This window comes from Juglans microcarpa x Juglans regia, chromosome 2D, assembly GCF_004785595.1.
Source record: "Juglans microcarpa x Juglans regia isolate MS1-56 chromosome 2D, Jm3101_v1.0, whole genome shotgun sequence".
NCBI classification, from domain to species: domain Eukaryota; kingdom Viridiplantae; phylum Streptophyta; class Magnoliopsida; order Fagales; family Juglandaceae; genus Juglans; species Juglans microcarpa x Juglans regia.
Window position 1 is genome coordinate 5,496,917 of NC_054596.1, and position 24,818 is coordinate 5,521,734.

Here is a 24,818-nt window from a genome sequence, read left to right on the forward strand (position 1 = left end):
CATGGGAATGGGAAATAATAAGAGTAATTTCGCCGGTGCTAGCTAGGAATTGGATTGCATGTTTGGGGAAAACTTTTCTGCACGGATATTACTGTATTGATAGTTTTATATATGGTCTTTCGAAATTACGTACGTACGTACGGGACTCGAATAGAAACTTGATCATCTAAAGATAAATGATAGATGGCATGAGCTTTTTTTTTTTTTTTTTTTCTGATGGAAATCGATGCATGGCATGACTTGATTTCAAAGAAAAGGGCAAATTATATATATTAATATTATTGTGATGAGTTTGATAGTAGTACTTAGAGGACAACATTCTCTTTGTTTCTTGGATTATGATCGTTACAGGATCGACCACCCGCATATGCAAATGTTGGCCTGGGCGGTCGATATTTTCTTAACGTCCTCATAATATATAAATATATATATATATTTTTTTTTCTAAGGCTTATCCTCAATTATTTTCTCCTATGAAAGATGGAAGATGATATAGATATAAAGAGGACTCGAACGAATATGCAAGCTGCAATATCTTGTAACAACGAAAATGACATATACTTAACGGTAAGCGCAGCAAGAGACCCAGAACAGAGCCTTATCCACTTAACCGCAGCTAGGACTGCATGACCCACCTAATTACAGCCAAAACCACCGGTCCAAGTCAACAACCTTCTCTCATCCTCACTTCCTCACGAGTATATCTACGCCCCATCCGCTGCTTTTGGATGGGGTCTCTATCTATTTCTCTCGATCTCTTTCTTTCTGCATTTTCTTTGAGTTTCTGAATAGAAGGAGATTGGAGACCAAATCATAGATCAGAACTAATGAGAAAACCTTGCTGTGATAAAGAAGGCACCAACAAGGGTGCTTGGTCCAAGCAAGAAGACCAAAAGCTCATCGACTACATCCGAATCCACGGCGAAGGCTGTTGGCGTTCCCTCCCCAAGGCTGCAGGTTTGTCGTCGGTGAAAAATATTATAACCTGTGTCTGTGTGCGCCGATGTTCATGATTTTTTTTTTTTTTTTTCTCTTTTTGTTCTTTTGGGTGGAAAGGAGGTTTACTATATTCCTAAATACTTTTTTGTTTTTGTTTTTCTTCCTTTTATTATTTAACATTACCTAATTTATTTTCTTCTCTTGGACTAGGATTGGATCGTTGCGGCAAAAGTTGCAGGCTTAGATGGATAAACTATCTCAGGCCAGACATCAAACGCGGTAACTTTGGTCAAGATGAAGAGGACCTCATCATCAAGCTCCATGCCCTCCTTGGCAATCGGTATATATCTTCTCTCAGCCTTTCTTTGACATGCATGTACGCATATATATATATATATATATATATATACGTACATATCTACGTCCTTTCAGTGTATATATAAATGTGCGTCCCTATGCATGTGCGGACACGTACGTGTAAGCGGTCATTTCCTAACAAATGGTTATGCGACTGTTAGGTGGTCACTCATAGCCGGAAGGCTACCAGGACGGACGGACAATGAGGTAAAGAACTATTGGAACTCTCACATCCGGAGAAAACTAATAAGCATGGGTATTGATCCAAATAACCATAGGCTAAACCAGATTCCTTCTCGGCCTCAACCTAAGTGCGACGTTTCTGCAGCTGCAACATCTTCTGAGTCAATGAATAATGAGCGTAAGCCGCTGAAATCCTTTGGCAAGATCGATAGGCCGGTTTCTGACGGTGCCAGTAGTAGTCTTGAAGATGAAATGCCTGGTTCTTTCGACTTGAATCTTGATCTCACAATTGCCTTTCCTAGTTCTCCTCCTGTTACCCTCGTCGAAGAGAAGCGGCAAAGTTCCAAGTCCATTGGGACAAGGGAATTATTGGAAAGTGAACCAGCTCCTACCCTCATCCTTTTTTAGATTTAAGATTATATGCTATTTTATATTTTATAGACAAATTGAATCATGTTCTAAATATTCCTGTCCTGGAATCGGAGATAGAAAGATTCACGAGGAGAAACTGTTTGGATGGAGAATTTTATTTTGGTGCCGGCAAACAGCAGCGGATTATATATAACGCGGTACGTCCAAATCCTGGATGGAATTACATGAATTATATATACGCGCGTGGCTAAATTGGTGATAATGTTTCAGTTGTAAAGTTCAGAACATGAAAGCTCAGAAGAATAGCATGTAAATTAAATGAGAGATGGATCGAGTAGTAGTTTAATAGTACTCCAATGATCAGAAATTGATGCATGGAAATTGGAAGGCACCATCTGTTCATGTATTCCAGAGCCCAAGATCACTAATGTAGGATGATGATGATCATGGGACTATGCTGTATATGTTATTGATCTGTAGAACTACTCATTAATTTTATATTTATTTAACTTCGTGATCATGATCAGAATTTGAATAATTAATTAGTGTCGACCTCATGTGTCTTATTTTTTCCCCTAGCATATATATATATATATATATATGTATGTATGTATGGTTTACTTAAGCAATTAAGCTAGATCTAGCACACAGTTCTGTTAATTAGTCATCTAAATGGAAAGAGCAAATTGAGTCTTTTTCACTAAATTAGATTGGGGGCCGGATACGTGATCAATGATCGATGCACGTGATTTCCTTCAGATGCACATGATTTCCTTCGTGTAAATCACGTAAAGTACACAAGTTGATCATCACCTTGTGGCTTGATCCCTCTTTTGTGCCAATGGCAATAGAAGCGTGGGGCTATAGCTGGGAGACTATGGCCTCTGGCCGGCATGGTAGCCGTACTAACACAAATGGCTGCAACAAAAACGTTATCCTACTTATGGCAAGATATTGTATATGTTCCCTTCTGGCTTTCCATGTCTCAGAAGAATTTTGAAAATAACTTCCATCTGTAATTATTAGTAAATAATACAGATTTTCTCAATAACGTCGAGAGTGGATTTTCTCAATAACTGGCTTTCATATAGCAAGTAGTACCATGCGAATTAGCTTGCTTGAGTACTGTGGCATAGTAAAAAGCTGGGGATTTTATCCGATAGTTTGCCATGAGGTCTTTCCTAGCTATGAACCTATGAACCTGAAGAGCTATGTTTAGATCTGTACTATTGAAAAACTGTACAGAATTATTTGAAAAAATAAAACACTTTCAGCGAGACGAGAGTTTTCATTGTTCCAAATTGAGCCAAGCTAGCTAAGACCTTGCAATATTGCATCAACTTAATTCAATAGATCACCGGTAAGCTGGAAGTAATTAAGCTGAAAAGCACAAATTTTCAGTTTTGTCAAAAAAATCGATGAGATTTTAATACTGTCTTTGTTCCAATAAATTAGAAAATCTATCTAAAGATTAATGTACTTAATTCGACCTTACTGTATCCTACTCGCACAAACCAGAAAATACCACATCATCAATATATATAATGAAGTTCATTTCTCTGTACACGTACCCATTGTCTTAAAACTAATATTATCATACAAAATTAAACTCACAAACTGATGTGATTTAATGCGGTACGTCAGATTATAAATTTACTTTTATTATAAAATAAATCTAAAAAATTTCATAAAATAAAATCATTTTGTAAGTTAATTTACATTATATAATCTCTTTATATATACGTAACAATTATCATTATCGTAACATTATATACATTGATGAATTCGTAGAGCAGTAATATTTACGTACTACAGATGATCAGGGCGGTAATTACTATTTATATGTTGATTGGAAAACCAAACATAGTAGCTCCTGCGGCAAAGGCCATGCTGCTATTTCTCATGCGTAAATTAATGCCAGCTAGCTTCATTAATGAAAGGAAAAATTAGGCTTCGTTTGCATCATCAATCTATCTCAATTCATTCCAATTCATCATTACAACTTTTTCAAATCTCAACATAAAATATAATAAACAAATCAATTTTTTAAATTTTAAAATAATAATAATATTAAAAAATAATATTCTAACAATATTTTATCATTTTAACTTAATTCAACTCAACTCACTTCAACATCCAAACACAACCCTAAGACTGTACCGAGCTGGCCTTCCTTGTGGAGAAAGAAAGTGCTTAATTGTCACATTAAATTAATGATATACACACAACGTTTTGTATAACACATTATACAATAATGTGTTAAATGAGAGATATTTTTATAAAAATATCTTATAAAAGTAGTATAATTTTATAAAAATACTCCTCATTTAATATATTATTATACAATATATTATACAACATATCGTGAATAAATCATTTTTCTTAAATTAGTTGGTCGGAGTGGGGTACTGTTGATCTTGTACTATAGCTAGCATCCTAATTAATAACAGATACGTGGAAAATGAAATACATTTTAATCACTAAGATATAGATTAAAAAATGAAATTACTGCATGCAAAATCTTCAACATAAATCCAGATTTTCATCTCCTGTACAGATCTAGCACTCGTAAACTTATTGATCATCTGTCAGCGTGTTGCATTGCATGCTCTCTTGAATGACACCTTGATCACCATGTCATAAAAGCCTTGAACACGTGTAACTACACAGACACGTGTAAACACGTGTAGGCTATAACACATTGCCACAAACATGATGCACTAATGTCTAGATAAGAAATTAAAAAGATCAAACGACAAGCTTGTTGGACTATCTACCATTCAACAGTGCTAGCTAGTATATGTATCTAGAGATGTAGTCGATCTAGTTTTGGATAAAATCTAGGACCAAACCGATATATATCGATTTTACATTTTTTAAAATTGATTACAGTTTGGTTACCCTCATAAACTGGTACCTCTGGTTTTACCGGTTTCCGGTCAGGTCCGATCCGATTTTCTGATTTTTTTAAAATATGAAAAATATATAATAAAGTGTTACTTCTTATGATAAAATGTTATTAATAATTTAATATATATATATTATGTTTAAAGCATATGATCAATTAAATTTTCATCTTTAAGATTAAACTTTTATTTTATAAATTATAATAACATTATCTTATATATAATTATATTAATAATATATGATCAAACAAATTACAAATGTTCATATTTAAAATTAACATTTTATGTTATAATTTATAAATTATAATATGAAATTATTTCATATGTGATATATAATTATATATATTATATATAAAAAATTAATATATAATTTAATATTATATATAAAACTTATATATATAAATATTTTGTATAATATATAAAATTAATTTATATATATATTTTCCAACCGGTCCGGTTCGGTCCGGTCTTGTCTCGGAAACTAAGGAACTGAAACCGGACTGGATCCGACCGGTTTTCATAATAAAGAAACCAGTTCCGGACCAACCGATCCGGTCCGGAACTGATTTTCTGGTTTAAATTTACACTTCTATCCGTATTGATCTTATCCCCGCGGTATATATATATATATATATATATATATATATATATATATGAAAGATATATTATGTATTTTAAAAAAATTATAAAAAATATATTTCTCCACATGTCAGTTATTGATATGTAAAAATTATGAAATTAAAAATTAAAAAAAATGACAAAATAAATGTTATGAATAAAAATATAAGTACATATAATACCACTATATATATATATATATATAACCAAAAAAATAAAAATATTACAGTGCCAGTAGATTTTATGCATAAAAGAAATCGGAGTGATTTTGAATGTATAAATTTAGAATGTGTTTATGATGGTATCTCAAAAAATGAATTTTCTGCGTGGCAGATATGGGCCATTAATGTTGTCAAAGCAACAAACGCATTGAGATTTGTGAGGACTTTATGACCGACACAAATTAAGGTTAAATGTCATACCACTTTCAGTCCAAGAGTCAGTCATCTTTATTTGTGAGGAAGATGAATTTAATATCTTAGAACCAACCCTATATATTGATCTTGCTGGGAACAAGGACAATATAGTACTTCTAATCGATCTATATTAGTTAGTTTCGAATCTTTCGATCGTCGGCAATATTGGAGAGGTTTTTGCAGTATTGAAGATCAAGAGCTCGATCGTTTGGAATTCGTACGAAGAAGGGGAAAAAAAAATATATATATATATATATATATAGAAAAGTTACGACGTTCAACTAATACGTACTGGTATGTATCAGGAGTACTGGCTATTTCATGGATTTAGCCCAACTCTCCGAGCGAGGCGGGTGTTTTGGGCAATGTACGTGATGTGGTTGGGGTTGAAAATTAAGCTCAAGATCAATCCTGGCGATCATATTCTCGATTCTACTCATGGGCCATTTTACCAGATAAGAAAGCTAAATAGAAAAAGCAAAAGAAATAAGGAAAAGAAAACCTAGTACCTAGCAAGCTAGCTAGCTACCTATATATACAGCACTTAAATATTTTTTCTTATAAAAAACAAAATTAATATTTATACCTTTTTGGATCTTTGAATAAGTTCAATTCATCTCAATTGAGTCTATTGTAGATTTATTCTAACATCTAAATACAACTCTCAGATCACTAAACATCACTCAACTTAAAATTTCTTTATACATAGAATTCACAACTTTTTTAACTCAACACTACTCTTTATATTTGGTACCCATAATCTTTTTTAACTTTTCATATATAAATATATTTAAATTTATTTTAAGTGAATTTCATAAAACTCACTCTACTATCTTAATTCACTACTATTTATAAAACTCAATTTAAATCAATTCAGCTCAACGTACCAACCGGAAGTATTTGGCTTTTTAGAGTCTTGGCTAATCTTTCAGCTAGCCCCACAATTATATATCTATAGTTGTAACTAACGCGTAGAAGATGGACGAACCGACGGATCAGGTACTGAAAGTCAATATATTTGAGATCCCAATTGGCATTCATGCCTAACAAAACAGTAGCTAGCTAGTTAGGGTCAATCTAAGCTGGTTCGGGCCAGTTTGATAGAAAATTATCAACTGTTCAAGTTCTGGTCAGTACGAGAAGTTTGCAATGGTTTCAAGAAAGATACTCATGTTAATTTATCTTTCAAAAGCTGGTTTAAACAGTAGGAAACCATTTCATTAAACATAGAATACATAGAATAAAAGTCCTACGTACGTTACCTCAAAAAAGAAGAAGAAATAATGCAGGTAGCTTTCGCTTTCTAACAGCTAGCTAGCTGAAGCTGTCCCTAGCTACAAGAAGCCTCGGACAAAAAAAATCTCTCTACCAAACGGTCCTTATATGGGGGCTATCATGCACCAACAAACTTATTAATCAAATTAGTTATGCACATTCATGCATGCAATGTCGTGGAAAGTTCGTTAGGTTTAGGAAAGTCAACACCCAGCTTCGATTCGTACCCGTTCCAACCGAAAAAAGAAAAAAGAAAAAAAAACCCCAAAAGAATAGGGATTAGTAAAACAAGTAAAATGAAGAGAAAGATAAATGTTTTGGGTTTTGAATTTGGATTTTGAATTTGTGTCTGGTTTTTTTTTTTTTATTTAGTGATTAAGAAAATATTTTTTAATAATATTGTAAATTTTTTTATTTTTTTTTAAAAATGTTTATGACGATTAGAAAAATACGTGAAGAAAAGAATTAGGTAAGATTTGGATTCAAAACTCATCTCAACTCATTTTATCTCATCATTACAACTTTTTCAAATTCTCATACAAAATATAATAAATAATTCAACTTTTTTAAATCTCAAAATAACTTTATTAAATTTTTACACAATATATAATAAATAATTTAATTTTTATTTTACTATTCACAAACTATCTCAATTTAACTTTAAATCTAAATTTCTACTAAAAAGTAAAAAACATATAATGAATAGATTTGATTTCCTTGATCTCTGTGGGCGGCGGGGCATATACCTCATGACAGTACTGATCTAGCGGCCTGCAGTAAGCTGGATGGTATATATAGTAGTACGGCCACATAACAACTCAAGATTACGTACGTGAACACTTTTGGAATGATCTATCTGATCGGGCCTAAATATTTGCTCCGACTTCATCATGATATCCCATATTTTTCTTTACAACGTCATTCTGATTAACTTATAATTACGTACCCACTGTATATATAATTAATAGACCATATGGAAATATATTATAACAAATTAAGAAGAGAAATTATTAGGTCTCGCCCGGTGGCTTCCGCCGCAAAGTAACAACTTCGAACCCAAACATATTAAGAACCAGGTCCAAGGCACGAGTCAAAGAACATGCGGTATCTATCTAATGCAAGACCCGTACGTTGATAACCTAATTAGGTTACTAGTACTAAGTACTTCTCTACAGGGGCGGAACTGTGTTGTAGATTAGGGGCGCCCAAAAGTTTTAAAAATTAGTCTTATATATTGTATAATTATAATTTTAAGTGTAAATATTCTTAAAATAGTTAAGATTACCTCCCAATATTCAAATATATATCACTCAAATATCCTTAAGTCCATTAATGTAATAGTCTTGATTTGACATCTCTATCTCTATTTATTTGTCTTTGGTGTGTACTATGCTGTTTGTTTAGTTTCATCTCAATAATATCATATAAGTTTTTATTATTTTTCTGAACTTACATAGTTACGTGATTTTTTATTTTTATTTTTTCATCTGGGTCATTCTCGACTTCATTGAGTTTCTTGCCTAGCTATCACCTGTACATTATTTTTCTTTACAACCTTTGAGATTGTTCTAACTACATATTAATCAGTTAACTAGTTAGAAATTTTAAGAGAGTTTATCTAATAGTTAAAACAAATCTGAAAGATTCTTGCATATAGGAGGCAACAAATTTATCTAGCTAGATGATTGATGAGACGTTTCTAGAGAGATAGAAAGAGTATGTGAAGAATTTATTTTCTTTTGTGAAGAGTTTATTAGTTATTCACATGTTTTTTTTTTTTTCATTTATTAACAGTAATACAATTATACAATAAAAATCTAACATCTTTTATATTATTAAATACTTTTTCAGGTTTATTCTTGATCTATAAATTTTTTTTTAAAATTTAGAAAAATATGAGTAAGTCGAGAATAATTATATAATTTTATAATGTATAATTATTTTTTTATATAATCACATACAAAAAATACATATTATTTATACTGACATATACCACCCACTTTAGCCCAAGACCAAATCCTAATTTCACCCCTATTTCTCCAATCCTTTGAGGGTTTTCAAAGAGGTATAAACTATAAAGCCCCAGTACTATTTGAACTCACTGGTGTATGCGCGTCATGTGTACGTGTAATTTATAGCACTGAGACATTAATGAAAGTAGCTAGCTAGATAGATTGGGACGGCCTTGATTAATGAATTTAGATTGAGCGGCCAGGTTTGAAGGGCCAGAGAGAATTAATTAATTAGTTAATTAATTAATTATAAGCACCTAATCAGAGACTAGCTAGCTAGGATATCTTACGAGTTATAATTAGTTTGGAATATGATATTTCATCGTAAAAATTGGAGTACTGGCCTGTAATCAAGGAAATTAATATTCCGGTCTTAGCGTGACAACTAGGGCCGCCACGGCCGGCCGGCCTTCACATTGTCTTGGTCTAAATTTGCAAACTATATATATATATATATATATGTATATTAGTTATAATATGTATGTATACTCATGATGTGGACGTACCATAGACTATACTAGAGTTGTATAAAGAGAGGAGCTCCAGGCCGGTCGGGTGCAAAGATTAATTTCACACCAACCAATTAGTAAGTATCACGTAGACATTTAAAAAAAAATTGAAATGAATACATCCGAAACCTCTCCTTCTCTTTCTTTTTCTTCCTCTCCCTCCCTCATCTGCACTCAAGACGCCGACTGTCCCTCTTCTTCTTCCTTTGAATCCTCTCCCTCTCCTTAATTTTCGTTATTTCGTGTGTTCATAGATAAACCTTAGGCGTAAGTATAATAATTTTTTTTAAGTTAAATCAGTTCATTACGATCATTTTTATAGAATATCGTTTACTTTTTTGAGTTCATTGATCTGGGTTCTTGCTCAAGAACCCTCTGACGATCTGGATTTTGCTTTTGGAAGTAATAGGCCATCTGGGTTTGCTTTTAGAAGTGATTGGTAATCGGACTTATGCTCAAAACCTAGCCAAACATGTTGGGTTTTGCAGTAGACGAGGTTTATGAGCTGAGAGTGGAGAGTGTGTGGCCTTTGGGGTCTGGTTGGTAAAAGTGAGCAGAGTAAAATCATGCACATTGGGAAAAAAATGAATCAACAAGAAAATGTTAAAGAAGAATATGGCAATGGAGGTAGAAATGTTTGATAGCCATATCTTGAGTGCAGATGGGGAGGGGGAGATCTAGAGAGAAAGGACGAGAGTGAGAGGATTTGTGTATGCGGGTCCGTTTTCATTTTTTTTTTTTTTTTGAAATGCCTACATGACATTTGCTGATTGGCCGATGTGAAATTAATCTTCACACCCGACCAGCCTCAACGTTTTTTCTTGTATAAAATGCATGATATCGAGGAAATAAAATATATATAAATGTACCCTTTTATCTAATTTGACAAGGAAATATCGAATATATGGCTAAAAAATTGTAAGAAAATTAATTGTGTCCCATGCATCTAATTAATTAATATTATATTAATATTTTCGTTGATCTTAACAGTCATGTGATCTTTATTGATTGTACATATATATACATTGTAAGAGTTTGATAGGTTAGAGTCGCAATTACCAATTTTGATAGTTTATATGCAAATTATAAAACCAATCGTATTTTGAAAATACAAAATATAAATTTTCCCAAAAGAAATTGAATATTATTTTGTTTTAATAGAGTCACAGAAATCACGAATTGGATTTCCATTTGTTATATTAATGGTCTGAGTTATTCCCTCGTTCATAAGTAGTTGGCCATTACAAGCATCTTTGGGGGCGTGATTTGTAAGCGAAATGCCAGGCCGTCCAATTGCATTGCATTCATTATGTTGCTTAGAGTTCAACCTAACCAGGCCTATTAATTGTATGTCTCAGCCCAGAATCAGGTTACTTAGAGCCCAACCTACGTCGGAAATATGAGACCGAAGGTTGCTTATATAGGGAAAGAGTAGGGTTTAAGGAAAGGGAGAGGCCCGTTTTCCATTGGAAAAGATGTAGATTAGCCCACATGATATAGCTTGCTAGTGCTGTCATGCTGATAATGAACATGATCATTAGTTAATTAACGATATCGTAGCACAAAATTATTGACTTCCCAATTGACAACATCACTTTGCAATCACGTGTATGACATTAAGGTTGCGTACAGGTAATCTGCAGATGAAAGCTGCTCAGCCCCTGATCTTCAACATTCCTCATCCATTTGAAAGGTTGCACGTGATGCAATCAACTTTGTCCCTAAAGAGACCTTAACTTTTATTACAAAAAGGTATGAAAAGAATCTAGGTAGCCCACTGCTTTTCTTATTGGGTGTTAAATCACAGCTCACAAGTTCAGCTTTATGTTACCAAAATATTACGAATATAGTTTATTTCAATTCTAATAATATTTTATTTTATTTTTTAATTTTAATCTTAACTCATTTCATTTCATTCCATCGTAAAAATACAAATCACTCTGAGTGTATTCATGTCATCAATGTTCAAATGGGTTTAGTTCCCACTACTATTTTACAAAGACAAAAAAGGAATCTTGAAAGAATTCCCACATTTCAGACCATTCATTCAGTTCACATGCATCATCGCTGATCTTTTCAACTTTCGACTGCTAATTGTATTCCCAGACAAAGCCCTATTAAATTAAGCCGAGTATATAAATCGTGTTCAAAAGTCCTGGCATACTCAGGTACGCTGGGTGGAAGAGATCCTTTCTAAGGGCCAAGGAGCTTAATCTAAAGAGAGATGGGGAACAGTCTAGGAGGAAGGAAAAAGGCTAAGGTGATGAAGATCAACGGGGAAACCTTCAAGTTCAAGACCCCCATGCGAGCATGGGACGTTGTTAAGGACCATCCTGGTCATGTCTTGTTGGAATCTGAGGCTGCAAAGCGTTATGGCATCCGAGCCAAGCCATTGGAACCCCAGCAAGAGCTCAAGCCCAAGAAAATTTACTTCTTAGTAGAACTACCCAAGTTTCCTGAGGACAAGGTGCCCAGAAGGTCTCAGTCCGCTGGCATACACATGAGTGCCAAGGATAGGCTCGAGTGCTTGATGCTATCTCGAAGAACGGTTTCTGACCTTTCCAATAGCAGACCATCGTCTAGTGTTGTGTCTGATCGTTCTGGGCCATTGAAGGTGAAGATAAGGTTGCCGAGTGCTCAAGTAGCCAGATTGGTGGCTGAAAGCAAAGACGGGGTGGAGGTGGCCGAGAAGATCTTAGATCTTTATATGGAACAAGCCGGAGAGGTTAACGGCGATGTGCCGGACGTAAAAGATGGCCTGTTGGAGCACAGGGAAACGCCATGGAAACCGGTTCTTGGGAGTATTGGGGAGAACAATAAGGCACATAAGGTGCGTCGTTTGCTTTTTTTGTTTTTTGAATTTGTCCCAAGCTACTTTCATGATTAATTTCTTCATGGTAATGCTTGAAATATGACTTGTTAGGATTGTGGAAGATTAAGCTATTGATATTGAACATATAATACGAGTTTTATCAATAATTGCTGATCATGATTATGTGCATAAGAATGTTGAAGGGCCCCTGGGTTTATTAGACGCTGTCGGCCGTTTGGACGGACATAAGAGACCATATTGCTTAAGAATGTCAAAAGCCATTTTAGGATAACTTTCGGTACGCGCCTTTACAATAAAATTGTTTATTTATGACTAATTATTTTTAGTAAAATTAATTATTTTATGTCAAAATGAGTGATTTATTTTTATCGTAAATAATCGTTATCGTTATAAATAACCTGTCACGAATATTTATTTTTATTGTACATATGTAGTATTATGAAAAAATAAATAAACAAATGGATGATTGGTAACCAAAAGAATAGGAAAGAATTTGTATTCGATTCTAATTAATTTTTCACTAAATATTATAATTGAAGATAAATTGGTAATTATATTAGGCGGTCGCGGACTTGCCACCCCAAACACGAAAAAAAGAAAAAAAGAACAGAAGAAGACGAAGAAGCTAATTTTGGAGTCAAAACGTTTAATTATAATTTATAGGGAACAAATGAAAACAAAGTCAAATTGGTAAAGACCAGCTGAAATGGTCATGTGAATGCGCGCTTTTCAAGTTAAATTCTTCCGAAGAGTTTGCTACGTGACGGCTGGGGAAGAGATAACCATCAACATTTACATGAGATATTAGAACCTGACATGTATACTTGCATTAACCCAAAATTGGAACAAGAAGAAATTAAGAATATCATGACACACTTCCTAACCTCTTAATTAAAGCACGTCTATTGAAAGTCATAATCCTTCTAGTTTCATGATAGCCCTAGCTTGTATAATAGGAAGAAGAGGACGAGTCGACCAAATCTGACTTTTAAGATCCTCACATGCATGTTAATGTACTATTAGGGATAACGTCTAAGGATGCATGCATATATCTTTAAGTCACAACTACTTCAAATTAAGGAGGCTAGCTACCTTACATACATACATATATATATATATGTATATATATATATATATATATTGCATGCCGGCTGCATATCAGGATGATCATAACAAGTACTACTTGACCCTTACATGATCATAAAATTTAGAACAGTTGATCGACGAAACATTAATCTAGCTAGCTCTTGCATGCAATCATGAGGGATCAAAAGGGTTTCGATCGAGAGGATGAAAAAATGCATCTGCGTGTCTATTATATATCAGAAATTGATCATGGCCAAACAATAACGGAAGCTTTCCCAATACCAAAATTGGGTCTGGGAAAATGGATCATACATGCAATGATGGAAAGATGAAGAAAATATATATGGTAGGTGGCTAGCTAGGAACCCGGCCAAAATAATAAAATAAAACAAATCTTAGCTAGGTACTTGACTTCGTATACGACTAATTCAGGGACCCTTTCAATTCGTCATGATGCTTGTTTCAGACTACTGCGATTGAATTAGTCGCCGAGTAATTCCAGGGACCCCTTCAATTAGTACTGATTTGGAGCTTGGCTTGGGCCACTTGCCGTTGTGCTTATCCAGTCCCAACCACTAAAATTTTAGAGTAATGTTATATACAGCTGTAGAATGCGTAAATGTCGTACAGTCATTTTAAAAAAGAGTAGAATCTATTATTAAAAAATTAATTTCTTTTCATATGAGTCTTATATTTATTTATTTTTTTTTCAAAATGACTGTATGACACTTACACATTTACGATTGCAAGTATTATTTGTCCAAATTTTAATAGCATCGGTAGGACGGCTAATTAGCTGCAGTCTCCATTTTTTTTTTTTTATGTGAAGATTAGCGCGCGTACGTTTTCCTTTCGAAAGCAACCGTTAGAAAACCATCAGAATGAATAGACAGCGATTTTCAGCATGCATGACCTCATTATTTTAAATTATATATTTTGTTTCCTAATTTATACAAAAATTGGACCCAGTATTGTTCTAAATCATCAATAGCTAGACTTGAACACCTATTCAGTTACCCACAAATTTGACTAAACCTGCATAATTAGTTTATATATGGAACTATTTCAAGTTTAGTTATGTGTACTTACCTTTTTTTAACAATTGATTATGTGCTTAATTACCATAGACTTTTAAATTACAGAGGACAGATCATCAAGCAAGTGTTCTAAAACTCAGTTTATTTTGTCAAACTATATATATTTGCTTAATTATTCCTCGTTTGCTTTTTGAATTTCCGCCATGCATATTTATGGCTATCTACGTTATTTTTGTTGAAGCAAAGTAGCAAGATTCTACTGATCATCTAAGCACACGCATCAATATCTCAAGCACATGCATATCTGAGTCTTTTTTCATCCATTTCCAGGGAAAGATTGGTTTCGATACGAGCCCCTCTTATCAATTCCAAAGTCCATTTTTTACGCTTGGCATTAACTTTCTATGTATGCTAACTTTCTTTGTTGGACCATTTAAATCTGCAGAAGCGAGTGAGTTTTGTTCGGGTGGAAGAAGAGGAGATTTGTCCAGATGCTGCCTCAAAATAGAGCAGTAAATCGATTATGTCTAAATATCGGGTACTGAGGCAAAATTATGTGCAAGAACTGATACTCTTTCTTGCGATCCCCTTTGTATCTATCTACAGACTAGTATACATATATTAATGTTGCCACTTATTTTGTTCTTAGGCTGTAGGCAATATATATAGACTATAGCTAGCCAGGCAGCTGTTATATTCAAGTATGTGTAATTATTTACATCAGCCTGTAGCTGCAGCACACCATGTGCTGAGTTTAACAAAAAAAAAAAAAAAAAAAAAATATCATGTGAGGTGTGCGGAGTATATAGCCGCACTCTTCAAGTATATATATAGCCGAGTTAATTTAGGACGTGGATCGAGTTGCAACTGAAATGTATTGTCTCACTGCATGTTCTCTAGATGCGAAGAGAAGCCCTAGTCTTTAGTATCAATTTGTATAGAAAATTACAAAAAAGAACGTTACAAACTGATCTAGACTTGAAGAAGTGCATGCTTCGTGGATATGTCGGGGCATAAAATGCTCGATCGATCTGTAGCTTTGTTTTATGATATTGTTTGTTGAATGCATGCTAAAGAGACACTTTTTAGAGATCGAACCAACTGCACGTACGCTCAGATCATTCTCAGAAAGCAAGTTTAATGGCATCAAATTAATGCAGATAGTCCAGCTTTAAGATGTTGTTCGTTTTATTACCAGGCGAACGTGGCTTCATTTGCCCTTAATATTACAATTACATGATATCATGATTAATTTTACACGAAATAAAACGTATCATGTACTGTGTCGTGGCCGGAAATGATCAATTGAAATGTCTTTCAAAATTTTGCCAAAACTCGGAGAATTTATTCAGCCTTGTAAATTTCGGTAGGGTGTCAATAAGAAATATGAGAATTATAATACCTAAGATTAAATAGCAAAAACATTTTTTTGAAGATAAAACAGAGCAGAACTTTATTCTTAAACTTAGTAAAGTAAATAATAATTATTAACGAACTTGTAAATGTTGAAGTCTTATTTTTTGGCATGGACCATATATATATATATATATATATATTCATGGAGTCATGGACCATGGTGTTAACGACAGCTCTCATCGATTGGTCCAAGTGAAGTGGGGCTACGTCTAGTCTGTAGAAAATGGGGACAAAAGAGCTTTCGCATGGAGTGCTTGTAAAGAGACATTGGGCTAATAATATACTCTTATTACGTACAAAAATAGCCCATTAAGCACCGAATGAGCCGTGCACGAACTGACTTCCCCTGCTGCAAGTCGCAAGTCACTGCTGGGCGGCTGGGCCGGCAACAAGACATCACTCCTCAGGAGTTTACGTAATAGCCACGAGCGATATATATAGCGGAGGAAAATACAATATTTTTTCAAAAGAGAAATGACGGAGTGACCACATATTTTGTATTTAATTTCTGTTTACTTAATAGTTAAGAAATTATTTTTAAATAAGTTTGTAAATTTTATTTTTTTAAAAAATATTTAAAAAAAATTACATTTTTTTTTTTTTTTTTATACATCGGGGAGGGGGTCGAACCATGATCTCCATTTTGGAGATGTGGAAAAAATAAAATAAAATTACATTCTTCGGTATGCATTCAATACTCATTCAGTACCAAACCTTCGGTAGAGTGGCACCAACTTTAATAATTAAAGATTGATAAAAATATATTTTATTAATTTTAAATGTCAAGATGAATGGAAAATTAAAAATCAATGATCGAGATTCTCGCCTAAATCTAACTCGATCGATACCGACGTTTTCATATAATTTCAGTTGCAATCCTATGTAAATGTTTGGTGGAGAATTTCTATAATCTCGAAAAGTTTCCATGAACTATAATAGCATGTGATGAAGAAAATAGTAAATTGCTGCGGCTAGTTTTAAGTTCACAAGTCTAAAAGGAAAATTCCAGCTCAACTTTCCATGGATTTACATGACTTTGATCATTCTTGTATTTTTCGTTGTCTTCTTTCTGCATCGTCCTTAATTTTATGTGCAAAACTAACTCCTGATTTCCCACAGGAATACGAGGAAGGAAAAAAAAAAAAAAAACTCTGGAGTTTGGCTATAGCTAATAGCCATCTCCTACTCAAAGAAAGGGAAAAAATAAAAGAAAAACAGATTAGCCCTCCCATACACAGCACAGTAAAAGAACTCAAATCTTTTTCTTCTTCTTCTTCGTCTAATGAACGTGATAATGATTTCTCTGGTCATGATTTACTGAATCTGGCAGAAGGTTTCCTTGAGAATCGTATATAATTTTACCTGAAAAATCCAAAGGACGACAACGCTCACCCATCATGATTGTCTTCCTCCAAACTGCTTTATCACTGTCAAGTTCATCATCTTCATCTTCATCAGATTCTGCCTGCACCTTCCTCCAAGAAATCATCTTTACCATTGAGAGAGCTTTGCTGCTGATGTTACTGTTCAACTTTGAGAAAAGCTTTTTGTCGTTGGACTGGAAAGATGTATCTTTCCCCAGTCTCAGTGATTTCTTGTTTCTATTAGAACCACATGATATAAATGCTAGAAGCCTTGCCATCATGACAAAGGGGGTATTGAGCAAAGATATATAATTATAGACTCGGAGGAAGAGATCGAAGAGAGCGAGGTGGAGGGAGAGAGAGAGAGAGAGAGTAGAGTCTTTATAAATGGAGTTTTGCTGGACAGTTAAATGATAATGAATTCCTTGCATTTTATGGACATGGAATCAGAGGACTATTGGAGTTGGTATCAATTGTAAGAATTGGTCAATATTAGGACTGGACCACAGGATGACATGCATTCAATTCGAATACACTGTGGATGCAAACGTGGCATGCTATTATTGGGTCAATTGTATCGCCGTGTTTTACCAGTTACATAAAATTGACAAGTTGACTTGAGTCGTCTTTCAACTTTATCAAGTCATTATTTTCTTCTCCTTTAATTACTTATTTGCTAAGGAAATTAAGTATTAATTAACAGTTACCAATAGTATTTAGTCATTAGTACTATCGTCAGCTTGTTTGAATCCTTTCCTTTTTTTCAATAAATTATCATTAAGTGCTGTTAATAATATTAAAATCCCAATGAAAATATAAAGCATTGAATTCGACTAATTCAAACTTTATATGTATATATATATATATATATATATTATATATAATAAGTGTCAATAAGCAGGCAGCTGTTGATTGGGATTGGGGGGTTTTGCTTAGGGCGGTCCACTATATACTTTATTTTTCTTTGGTTGTGAATTAATTTGACGCCCTCAAGACGAGGGCAAAGCTTACGTTCTCTTATCGATCGTCCATATCTTGGAGCAGTACTCCGCGTGCTAGCTTTTGATCGAGACGACCCAAACGAACGCGTGTTTGTTTTGGGATCACATACAATTTAGAATTTAGAATTGAAAAAATTTCTGTAGAACGTATATTGTACGTGAGAATATATTTTCTAACAAATTGGTGACACAACGTACATCATTAAAGGTTGGATTAATAGAGATCGGTATATTATTTATAATAAGGAAAAAGCTGTCAGAATTAAGGCACAATATATCTTGGATGTTACATCTTATTTAAAAAAAAAATTGTACGTATAAAGTATAAAAATAAATAGTAACTAATGTATAATATTCTTTATATATATATATAGATATATATATGTATGTATGTAAGAAACAAAACACCAAGTTGTGTTGATTCAATAATTGGAAAATCAATATGATTGGTAGAATTTTTAAATGGAAAATGATATTTGTAATTTTAAAGTGCGTAAGTCTCGCATATTCCTGTTGAAAAAATTGATAAATCTAGAATTCATATACAAAAATTATTTTTTAATAATAGATCATTTTTTTTATTCAAAGGAGTCACACGAAATTTGCATACTCTAAGATTGTATTTAACAATACTCCTTATTCCTATCTTGCTATTTATTTATTTTTTCTTGTCTTCGTAAACTCACAAATTCTGTTTATTTTCTTGCTCACCAATTGATACGGTAGAACCCGAAACTTAAACGTGAACGATTATTTTTAATTGCACTAATAATTTGTCGAGGGATCTATATTAATTGGTGACACAAAACGGAAGTAAAATTATACTAAGTCCGATGAATTTGTTCCTTCAAAATTACCTTTTGAGTATTTTAATTTTTTTTTCTTAATAATTAAGAAAATAAATATTAGTGGAGTTGTGATTTTTTTTTCTTTAATAGTTAAGAATCTTTAAAAAATATTTGAAAGGAAATGAAAAAAGGGGCAATTTTGCAGTGGTGGTAAATTTGAGGGAGAAATCCATGAGGCTGCGGCACCCAAAACAGAATTATTTGGTTCTTTTTAAACTTTACGATTACTGTGCAGTACTATTCAAGCATCCATATAAGCATATATACACATGCGCCGCGTACTTCCATTTCATAGTTAGGATGCATGCAGCGCATGGCTGAAAAGTAACAGTACTATTTAAAAACAATTGAGAACCAAGTGTTTGTGTAAATGTCTCACACACCGTGAGAAAATGCACGAGTCTTCCATTATATATAGACCATGTACAGAAATGAGTAAGGAAAATACAAGCTGGATTGTAATGTTACAGAGGAAGGATTAACGGGATATGGGAAGATTTTAGGTCTCGGTTGCCATATATGGCTTTGTAGCCGTTGGGTGATCTTCAGTGGTCTGCTGAATGTCTTCAATACTCCCCTGCAAACTGTGCCGAGGTAGAAGGCCAAGTTTGGTACGTAGAGAAGAAAGAGCAGGTCGCCCAAGAGGTTTGGTGAAGATATCTGCAAGTGTAAGAGTTAAATTCATACATACACTGCTAACTGTCTCTGCTCTCTCTCTCTCTCTCTCACTTGCATATTAAGCAGTGCACGGACTTTTATTGAGGTTACTGTAGAGATAAAAGAAAAAGGGGGACGTTGGTGCTTCTTTTGTATCTCACACAAAAGGCTTGTTTTGTGTTGGTTTCCTTTCCTAGACAGAGATGGGTGAGAACATTGCAGCAAAAAACCAGCTTTCTCACCACCAAGTTTTCGATGTCTCGGTCGACGTCAATCCACAAGGCGGCTCCAAGTGCTTCGACGACGATGGTCGTCTCAAGCGAACGGGTAAATTTCCATTGCACAATCTTTAGTAATTTTAAAGATGTGGGCTCTTTCTTTGGAGCAGCAAAAGTACCTCCCATAAATGCTAACCAAAAATAGTTCTAGCTTTAATGTCTTTGTTACTAAGAACCCGTTTGATTAGACAAACTATCTCGATTCATTTTATTATTATAATTTTTTTAAATTTTTATATAAAATATAATAAATAATTTAATTTTTTTAATTTAATTTTTTCAAATCTCAAAACAATAATAATATTAAAAAATAATATTTTAATAATATTTTATTTAACTTTTAATTTTTATCTAAAATCTTCTCATTTCACTGTATTCTTTTCCACGTGATTTCTTCATCCAGGACGGTTTGGACTGCCAGTGCTCACATAATAACAGCTGTGATTGGGTCTGGGGTTTTGTCCTTGGCTTGGGCCATTGTTCAGCTGGGATGGGTTGCTGGCCATGCAGTCATGTTCTTGTTTTCTTTTGTCACTTAGTACTTACTACACTTCCACACTCCTCTCTGCATGTTATCTTTCTGGGGACCCTCACACTGGCAAGAGAAACTATACCTACATGGATGCTGTGCGATCAAACCTTGGTGAATTTTCCAGTGTTTTTAATCTTTTTCTTTTTGGCTCAAACTAAAAAAGGTGATTGCTTTTGAAGTTTTAAATCTTAATCTGTTTGTGGTTTTTTTAATATTCTAGGTGGAGCAAAGGTCACGATATGTGGGCTAGTTCAGTACTTGAACCCCTTTGGAGTAGCCATTGGCTACACCATAGCATCATCCATAAGCATGATGTAAGTTTGAAATCATGTGGAGATGGGATTTCCATTTGTTGTTAATAGGGTGTTTGGAACTCTAAAGGGCGCGCTTAATGGGTCATTTTGGTTTTGATCAAACAGGGCAGTCAAAAGGTCTAATTGCTTCCACAGCAGTCAAGGCAATGATCCATGCCAAATCAACAGCAGCCCGTACATGATTGCTTTTGGCGTTGTTGAAATACTTTCCTCTCAAATTCCAGACTTCGATCAGTTGTGGTGGCTCTCCATTGTGGCATCCGTGATGTCCTTCACATATTCAACAATTGGTCTTGGCCTTGGTGTGGCCAAAGTTGCGGGTACATATTAACTTCCTTTATCAGTTTTTTTTACTTTTTCATTTTCCAGAAACTTGACATATTTATTAACTTGGGTTTTGTTCTTTACTTGCTCAATCACCAGAAACTGGAAAGTTCAGGGGAAGTCACTGGAATAAGCATTGGCACTGTGACTCAAACACAAAAGATATGGAGGAGTTTCCAAGCACTGGGGGGACTTAGCTTTTGCGTACTCTTACTCCATGATCCTTATTGAAATTCAGATTGAAGTGATGCCGGAATATGCCGAGTTTGGAGAAGGCCTAGGGCAACTCGTTCACAAACCCGACTCTGATACCATAAAGACAATTGAGAACCAAGTGTTCGTGTAAATGTCTCACACAACGTGAGAACATGCATGAGTGTCTCCCATTATATATAGACTATGTACAGAAATGAGTAGGGAAAATACAAGTTGGATTGTAACGTTACAGAGGAAGGATTAACGGAATAGGGGAAGATTTTAGGTCCCGGTTGCCATTTTATGGGTTTTTAGCCGTTTGGTCTTTGTGTGGCTTGGTTGCCATATATGGCTTTGTGGCCGTTAGGTGATCTTCAGTGGTCTGCTGAATGTCTTCAATACTCTCCCGCAAACTGTGCCGAGGTAGAAGGCCAAGTTTGATACGTAGAGAAGTTGCCTAAGAGGTTTGGTGAAAGATATTTGCAAGTTGAAGTGATGCCGAAACATGCCGAGTTTGGAGAAGGCCTAGGGCAACTCGTTCACAAACTTGGCTCTGATACCATAAAGACAATTAAGATGCATGGAAGCCTTCCATTATATATAGACTGACAATTGAGAACCAAGTGTTTGTGTAAATGTCTCGCACACGGTTAGAAGATGCATGGAAGTCTTCCATTATATATAGACTGACAATTGAGAACCAAGTGTTTTTGTAAATGTCTCACACCGCGAGAACATGTACGAGTCATCCACAGCGTGAGAACATGAATGAGTCTTCCATTATATATAGACTATGTACATAAATGAGTAAGAAAAGTACAAGCTGGATTGTAACGTTACAGAGGAAGGATTAACTGGATATGGGAAGATTTTAGGTCTCGGTTGCCATATATGGATGGCTTTGTAGCCGTTGGTGATCTTCAGTGGTCTGCTGAATGTCTTCAATATTACTCATGAGAAATATTGAAAGAGTTCCACATGTCTCGATCGCCTTTCAGTTTCCATTAATCTGAAGCTTAATGGGCAAGATTAACACGATGTCTAGACAATAGAAGAAGTTTCTTAGTATTTTGAGTAATAGGTTGCACGTACAAGTGGATGTTTATTCATTAACATGATGTAATTAGTAAAACACGATACAAAACATTGTTATCAAAACGTGCAGTACTTAAATGGTAAAAACTATCATAATATATTTTTTTATAGGCTGATTAAGCAAAACAAAAACGCACAACTTTCAGATAAGTTTAAGACATTATAACAAGCTGCTAGTAAAAAGGAAAAAGAAAAGAGCAACATGACAAGCTTTGGCCTCAAGAAATGATCAAATAGGTATGGCATTGGAGACGCGAGGGTAAACAACGTGGGCAGGATGAGCCATGATGCGGCGGCCCTTCATGTGGCGAAAGCAATAGACCAAAGCCCCCACCGGCCATTCCACAACACCAGCCACGACAAACGCCAGGAACCCAAGAGTGGGGCCGACCACCTTGCACCGGCAAGGGTTGCTTCTCGTGCCACATTGAATGCACGCCGGAAATCCAATCCCAGTCATGATATAATAATTAATGGTCGCACCAAATTTGCAATCAGCTAGTACTGTTAAAAGTGAGGAACAGAATCAATACCTGCAGGCAGGAATATCTGTATATGATCTATGAAGAGAGATTTCTGTGATCAAATAATGGTGCTGGGACCTTGAGTTTTATAGGACGATGTGAAGCTGTGGGAGCTCGAGAGAGATGGTTTTTATTGGCTGTGATCATGAAGGATGCTACGTGTCACCATATGGAGGTAGTTAGTTGCACACGTGTTGCCAGAGGAGGAAGAGTTGGACAGATGTTCTTTGAAGAGGATATTTATGTACAGTTACTCTTTCAAGAGGATATTTATATACAGTTACTCTTTGGACAGATGTTCTTTCAAGAAGATATTTATATACGGTTACTCTTTGGAACTGTCGGTTCTGTTGTTGGGGCTGCCCCAATAATAGCTGGCAATTACAAACATAAAAGGCATTAATTAATTAATTAATTTTAACGCTGGCATGGGGGTGTAGTAGTACTGGTAGTAGTATAGAAAAGGATAGAAGATGATGATGATGATATTGTTAATTTAATATGTACGTGCCACATGGGGATCAAGACAGTGGAGGTTGTGGATATATAGTGAAGCTTATCAATCACTCATCAATACGCATGCACGGCTCCTTATTCTTAACTTTTTGTCCTCTTTTTTCTAATTCCTTCAACAGCCATGCTGCGGTTCAAAGTAGCCTACTCAACTTAATCGATAAGCAATATGTGTATTTTTATTTTTTTTATATTTTTAAAAAAGAAAAAAATAAATCAATACATTTAAAATCACTTTCTTAATCACTAAGTTAGAAAAAAAAAAAACCAAACGGTCAACTAGGGCAGTCAAACTAAGTGGACAAAGAAGCTTTTTCCTTCCTTCAATACCCACCAGCATCCCTTCCTCCCTACATGGCCTCCCTTCCTGATCTCTAAGCATTCGTGAGATATATAGTTTATGCTTTTTTTTATCTTTTTCCAGCAGGACAGGGTATATGATTCCTTCTAAGTTATTAATTAATTAAATGTAACCTGATGACGATCGAGAGTGGCCAAAACGGATGTCCCTTGGTTACTGATCAGGTAGTAGTACGTTGGATCACCAAAGTACTTCACTAATCAAATATCACCACAATCTTCTGATAATTAATTAATGAAATATATAGTAAGATAAACGTTTAATTCCTTACACACTACTGATGAATCCGATATATACATCGATGGCTCTTTCTTGGAAACGATATCATAATAATTATAAGTTATCTTTAATTTAAAACTTTATTATTTCTCCACCCTCACGAATAAACCCTCCACAAATATTTAATTATTTGTCGTCACGCACTTTAATTAACAGGCAATTCCTGCGACAGGAGAGGAATATATTGCATTGATTAGCAAAAAAAAAATTGATTAAAAGAAATTGATCAGAGAGCTGAGAGAGAGAGAGAGAGAGAGAGAGAGATCATCTAACACGATCGAGAACCACAAACAAAAAGTGGTCGATCGATCCTCTAGTATTCGTAATTGATCATGATGCAATTATAAGATGCTCGATCGAGATCGGTTATAAATCTATTCCAGTACTGTGATATTGGCAGGGCGCGCATTATATTATTGAAAGCCCAAGTGGAAGAATAATGCCAGAGTTACACTTTATGCAAAGTGCAGGCTAGCTTAGCTAGCTAGGATATATGCTGCATTGATCTGATCTAGTTGGTGATGAGACCCATGCAAAGTAAGCTTAACCAGTGTGCCCGAATCTCTTAGCTAGA

The 24,818-nt window shown here is 34.6% G+C and overlaps 3 protein-coding genes and 1 pseudogene across 4 annotated transcripts; 3 read left to right on the top strand and 1 right to left on the bottom strand.

Moving 5' to 3' along the window:
- The first annotated feature begins 528 nt into the window (after positions 1-528).
- Positions 529-2,401, top strand: LOC121248824 (MYB-like transcription factor 4). 2 transcript variants are annotated; one of them, XR_005937518.1, is made up of 4 exons: positions 529-957; positions 1,150-1,279; positions 1,458-2,048; positions 2,122-2,401. XR_005937518.1 is itself a non-coding variant. In XM_041147412.1 (3 exons), the coding sequence occupies exons 1-3, from the start codon at positions 828-830 to the stop codon at positions 1,885-1,887; spliced, it is 690 nt and encodes a 229-aa protein (XP_041003346.1). In that variant the 5' UTR covers positions 529-827; the 3' UTR covers positions 1,888-2,401. The 2 variants fall into 2 exon arrangements, 1 of the variants encoding a protein (XP_041003346.1); XM_041147412.1 differs by having other exon boundaries at positions 1,458-2,401.
- Positions 2,402-11,548: 9,147 nt separating this feature from the next.
- On the top strand, positions 11,549-15,189 carry LOC121248825 (uncharacterized protein At1g66480-like). The gene is made up of 2 exons (XM_041147414.1): positions 11,549-12,417; positions 14,989-15,189. The coding sequence occupies exons 1-2, from the start codon at positions 11,812-11,814 to the stop codon at positions 15,049-15,051; spliced, it is 669 nt and encodes a 222-aa protein (XP_041003348.1). The 5' UTR covers positions 11,549-11,811; the 3' UTR covers positions 15,052-15,189.
- Positions 15,190-19,436: 4,247 nt separating this feature from the next.
- On the top strand, positions 19,437-21,761 carry LOC121248826 (annotated as a pseudogene).
- A 793-nt stretch (positions 21,762-22,554) lies between these two features.
- LOC121248827 lies at positions 22,555-23,212 on the bottom strand. Its single transcript, XM_041147415.1, has one exon. It carries the CDS (start codon positions 23,025-23,027, stop codon positions 22,797-22,799), a length of 231 nt encoding a protein of 76 aa, XP_041003349.1. The 5' UTR covers positions 23,028-23,212; the 3' UTR covers positions 22,555-22,796.
- Positions 23,213-24,818: the final 1,606 nt, after the last annotated feature.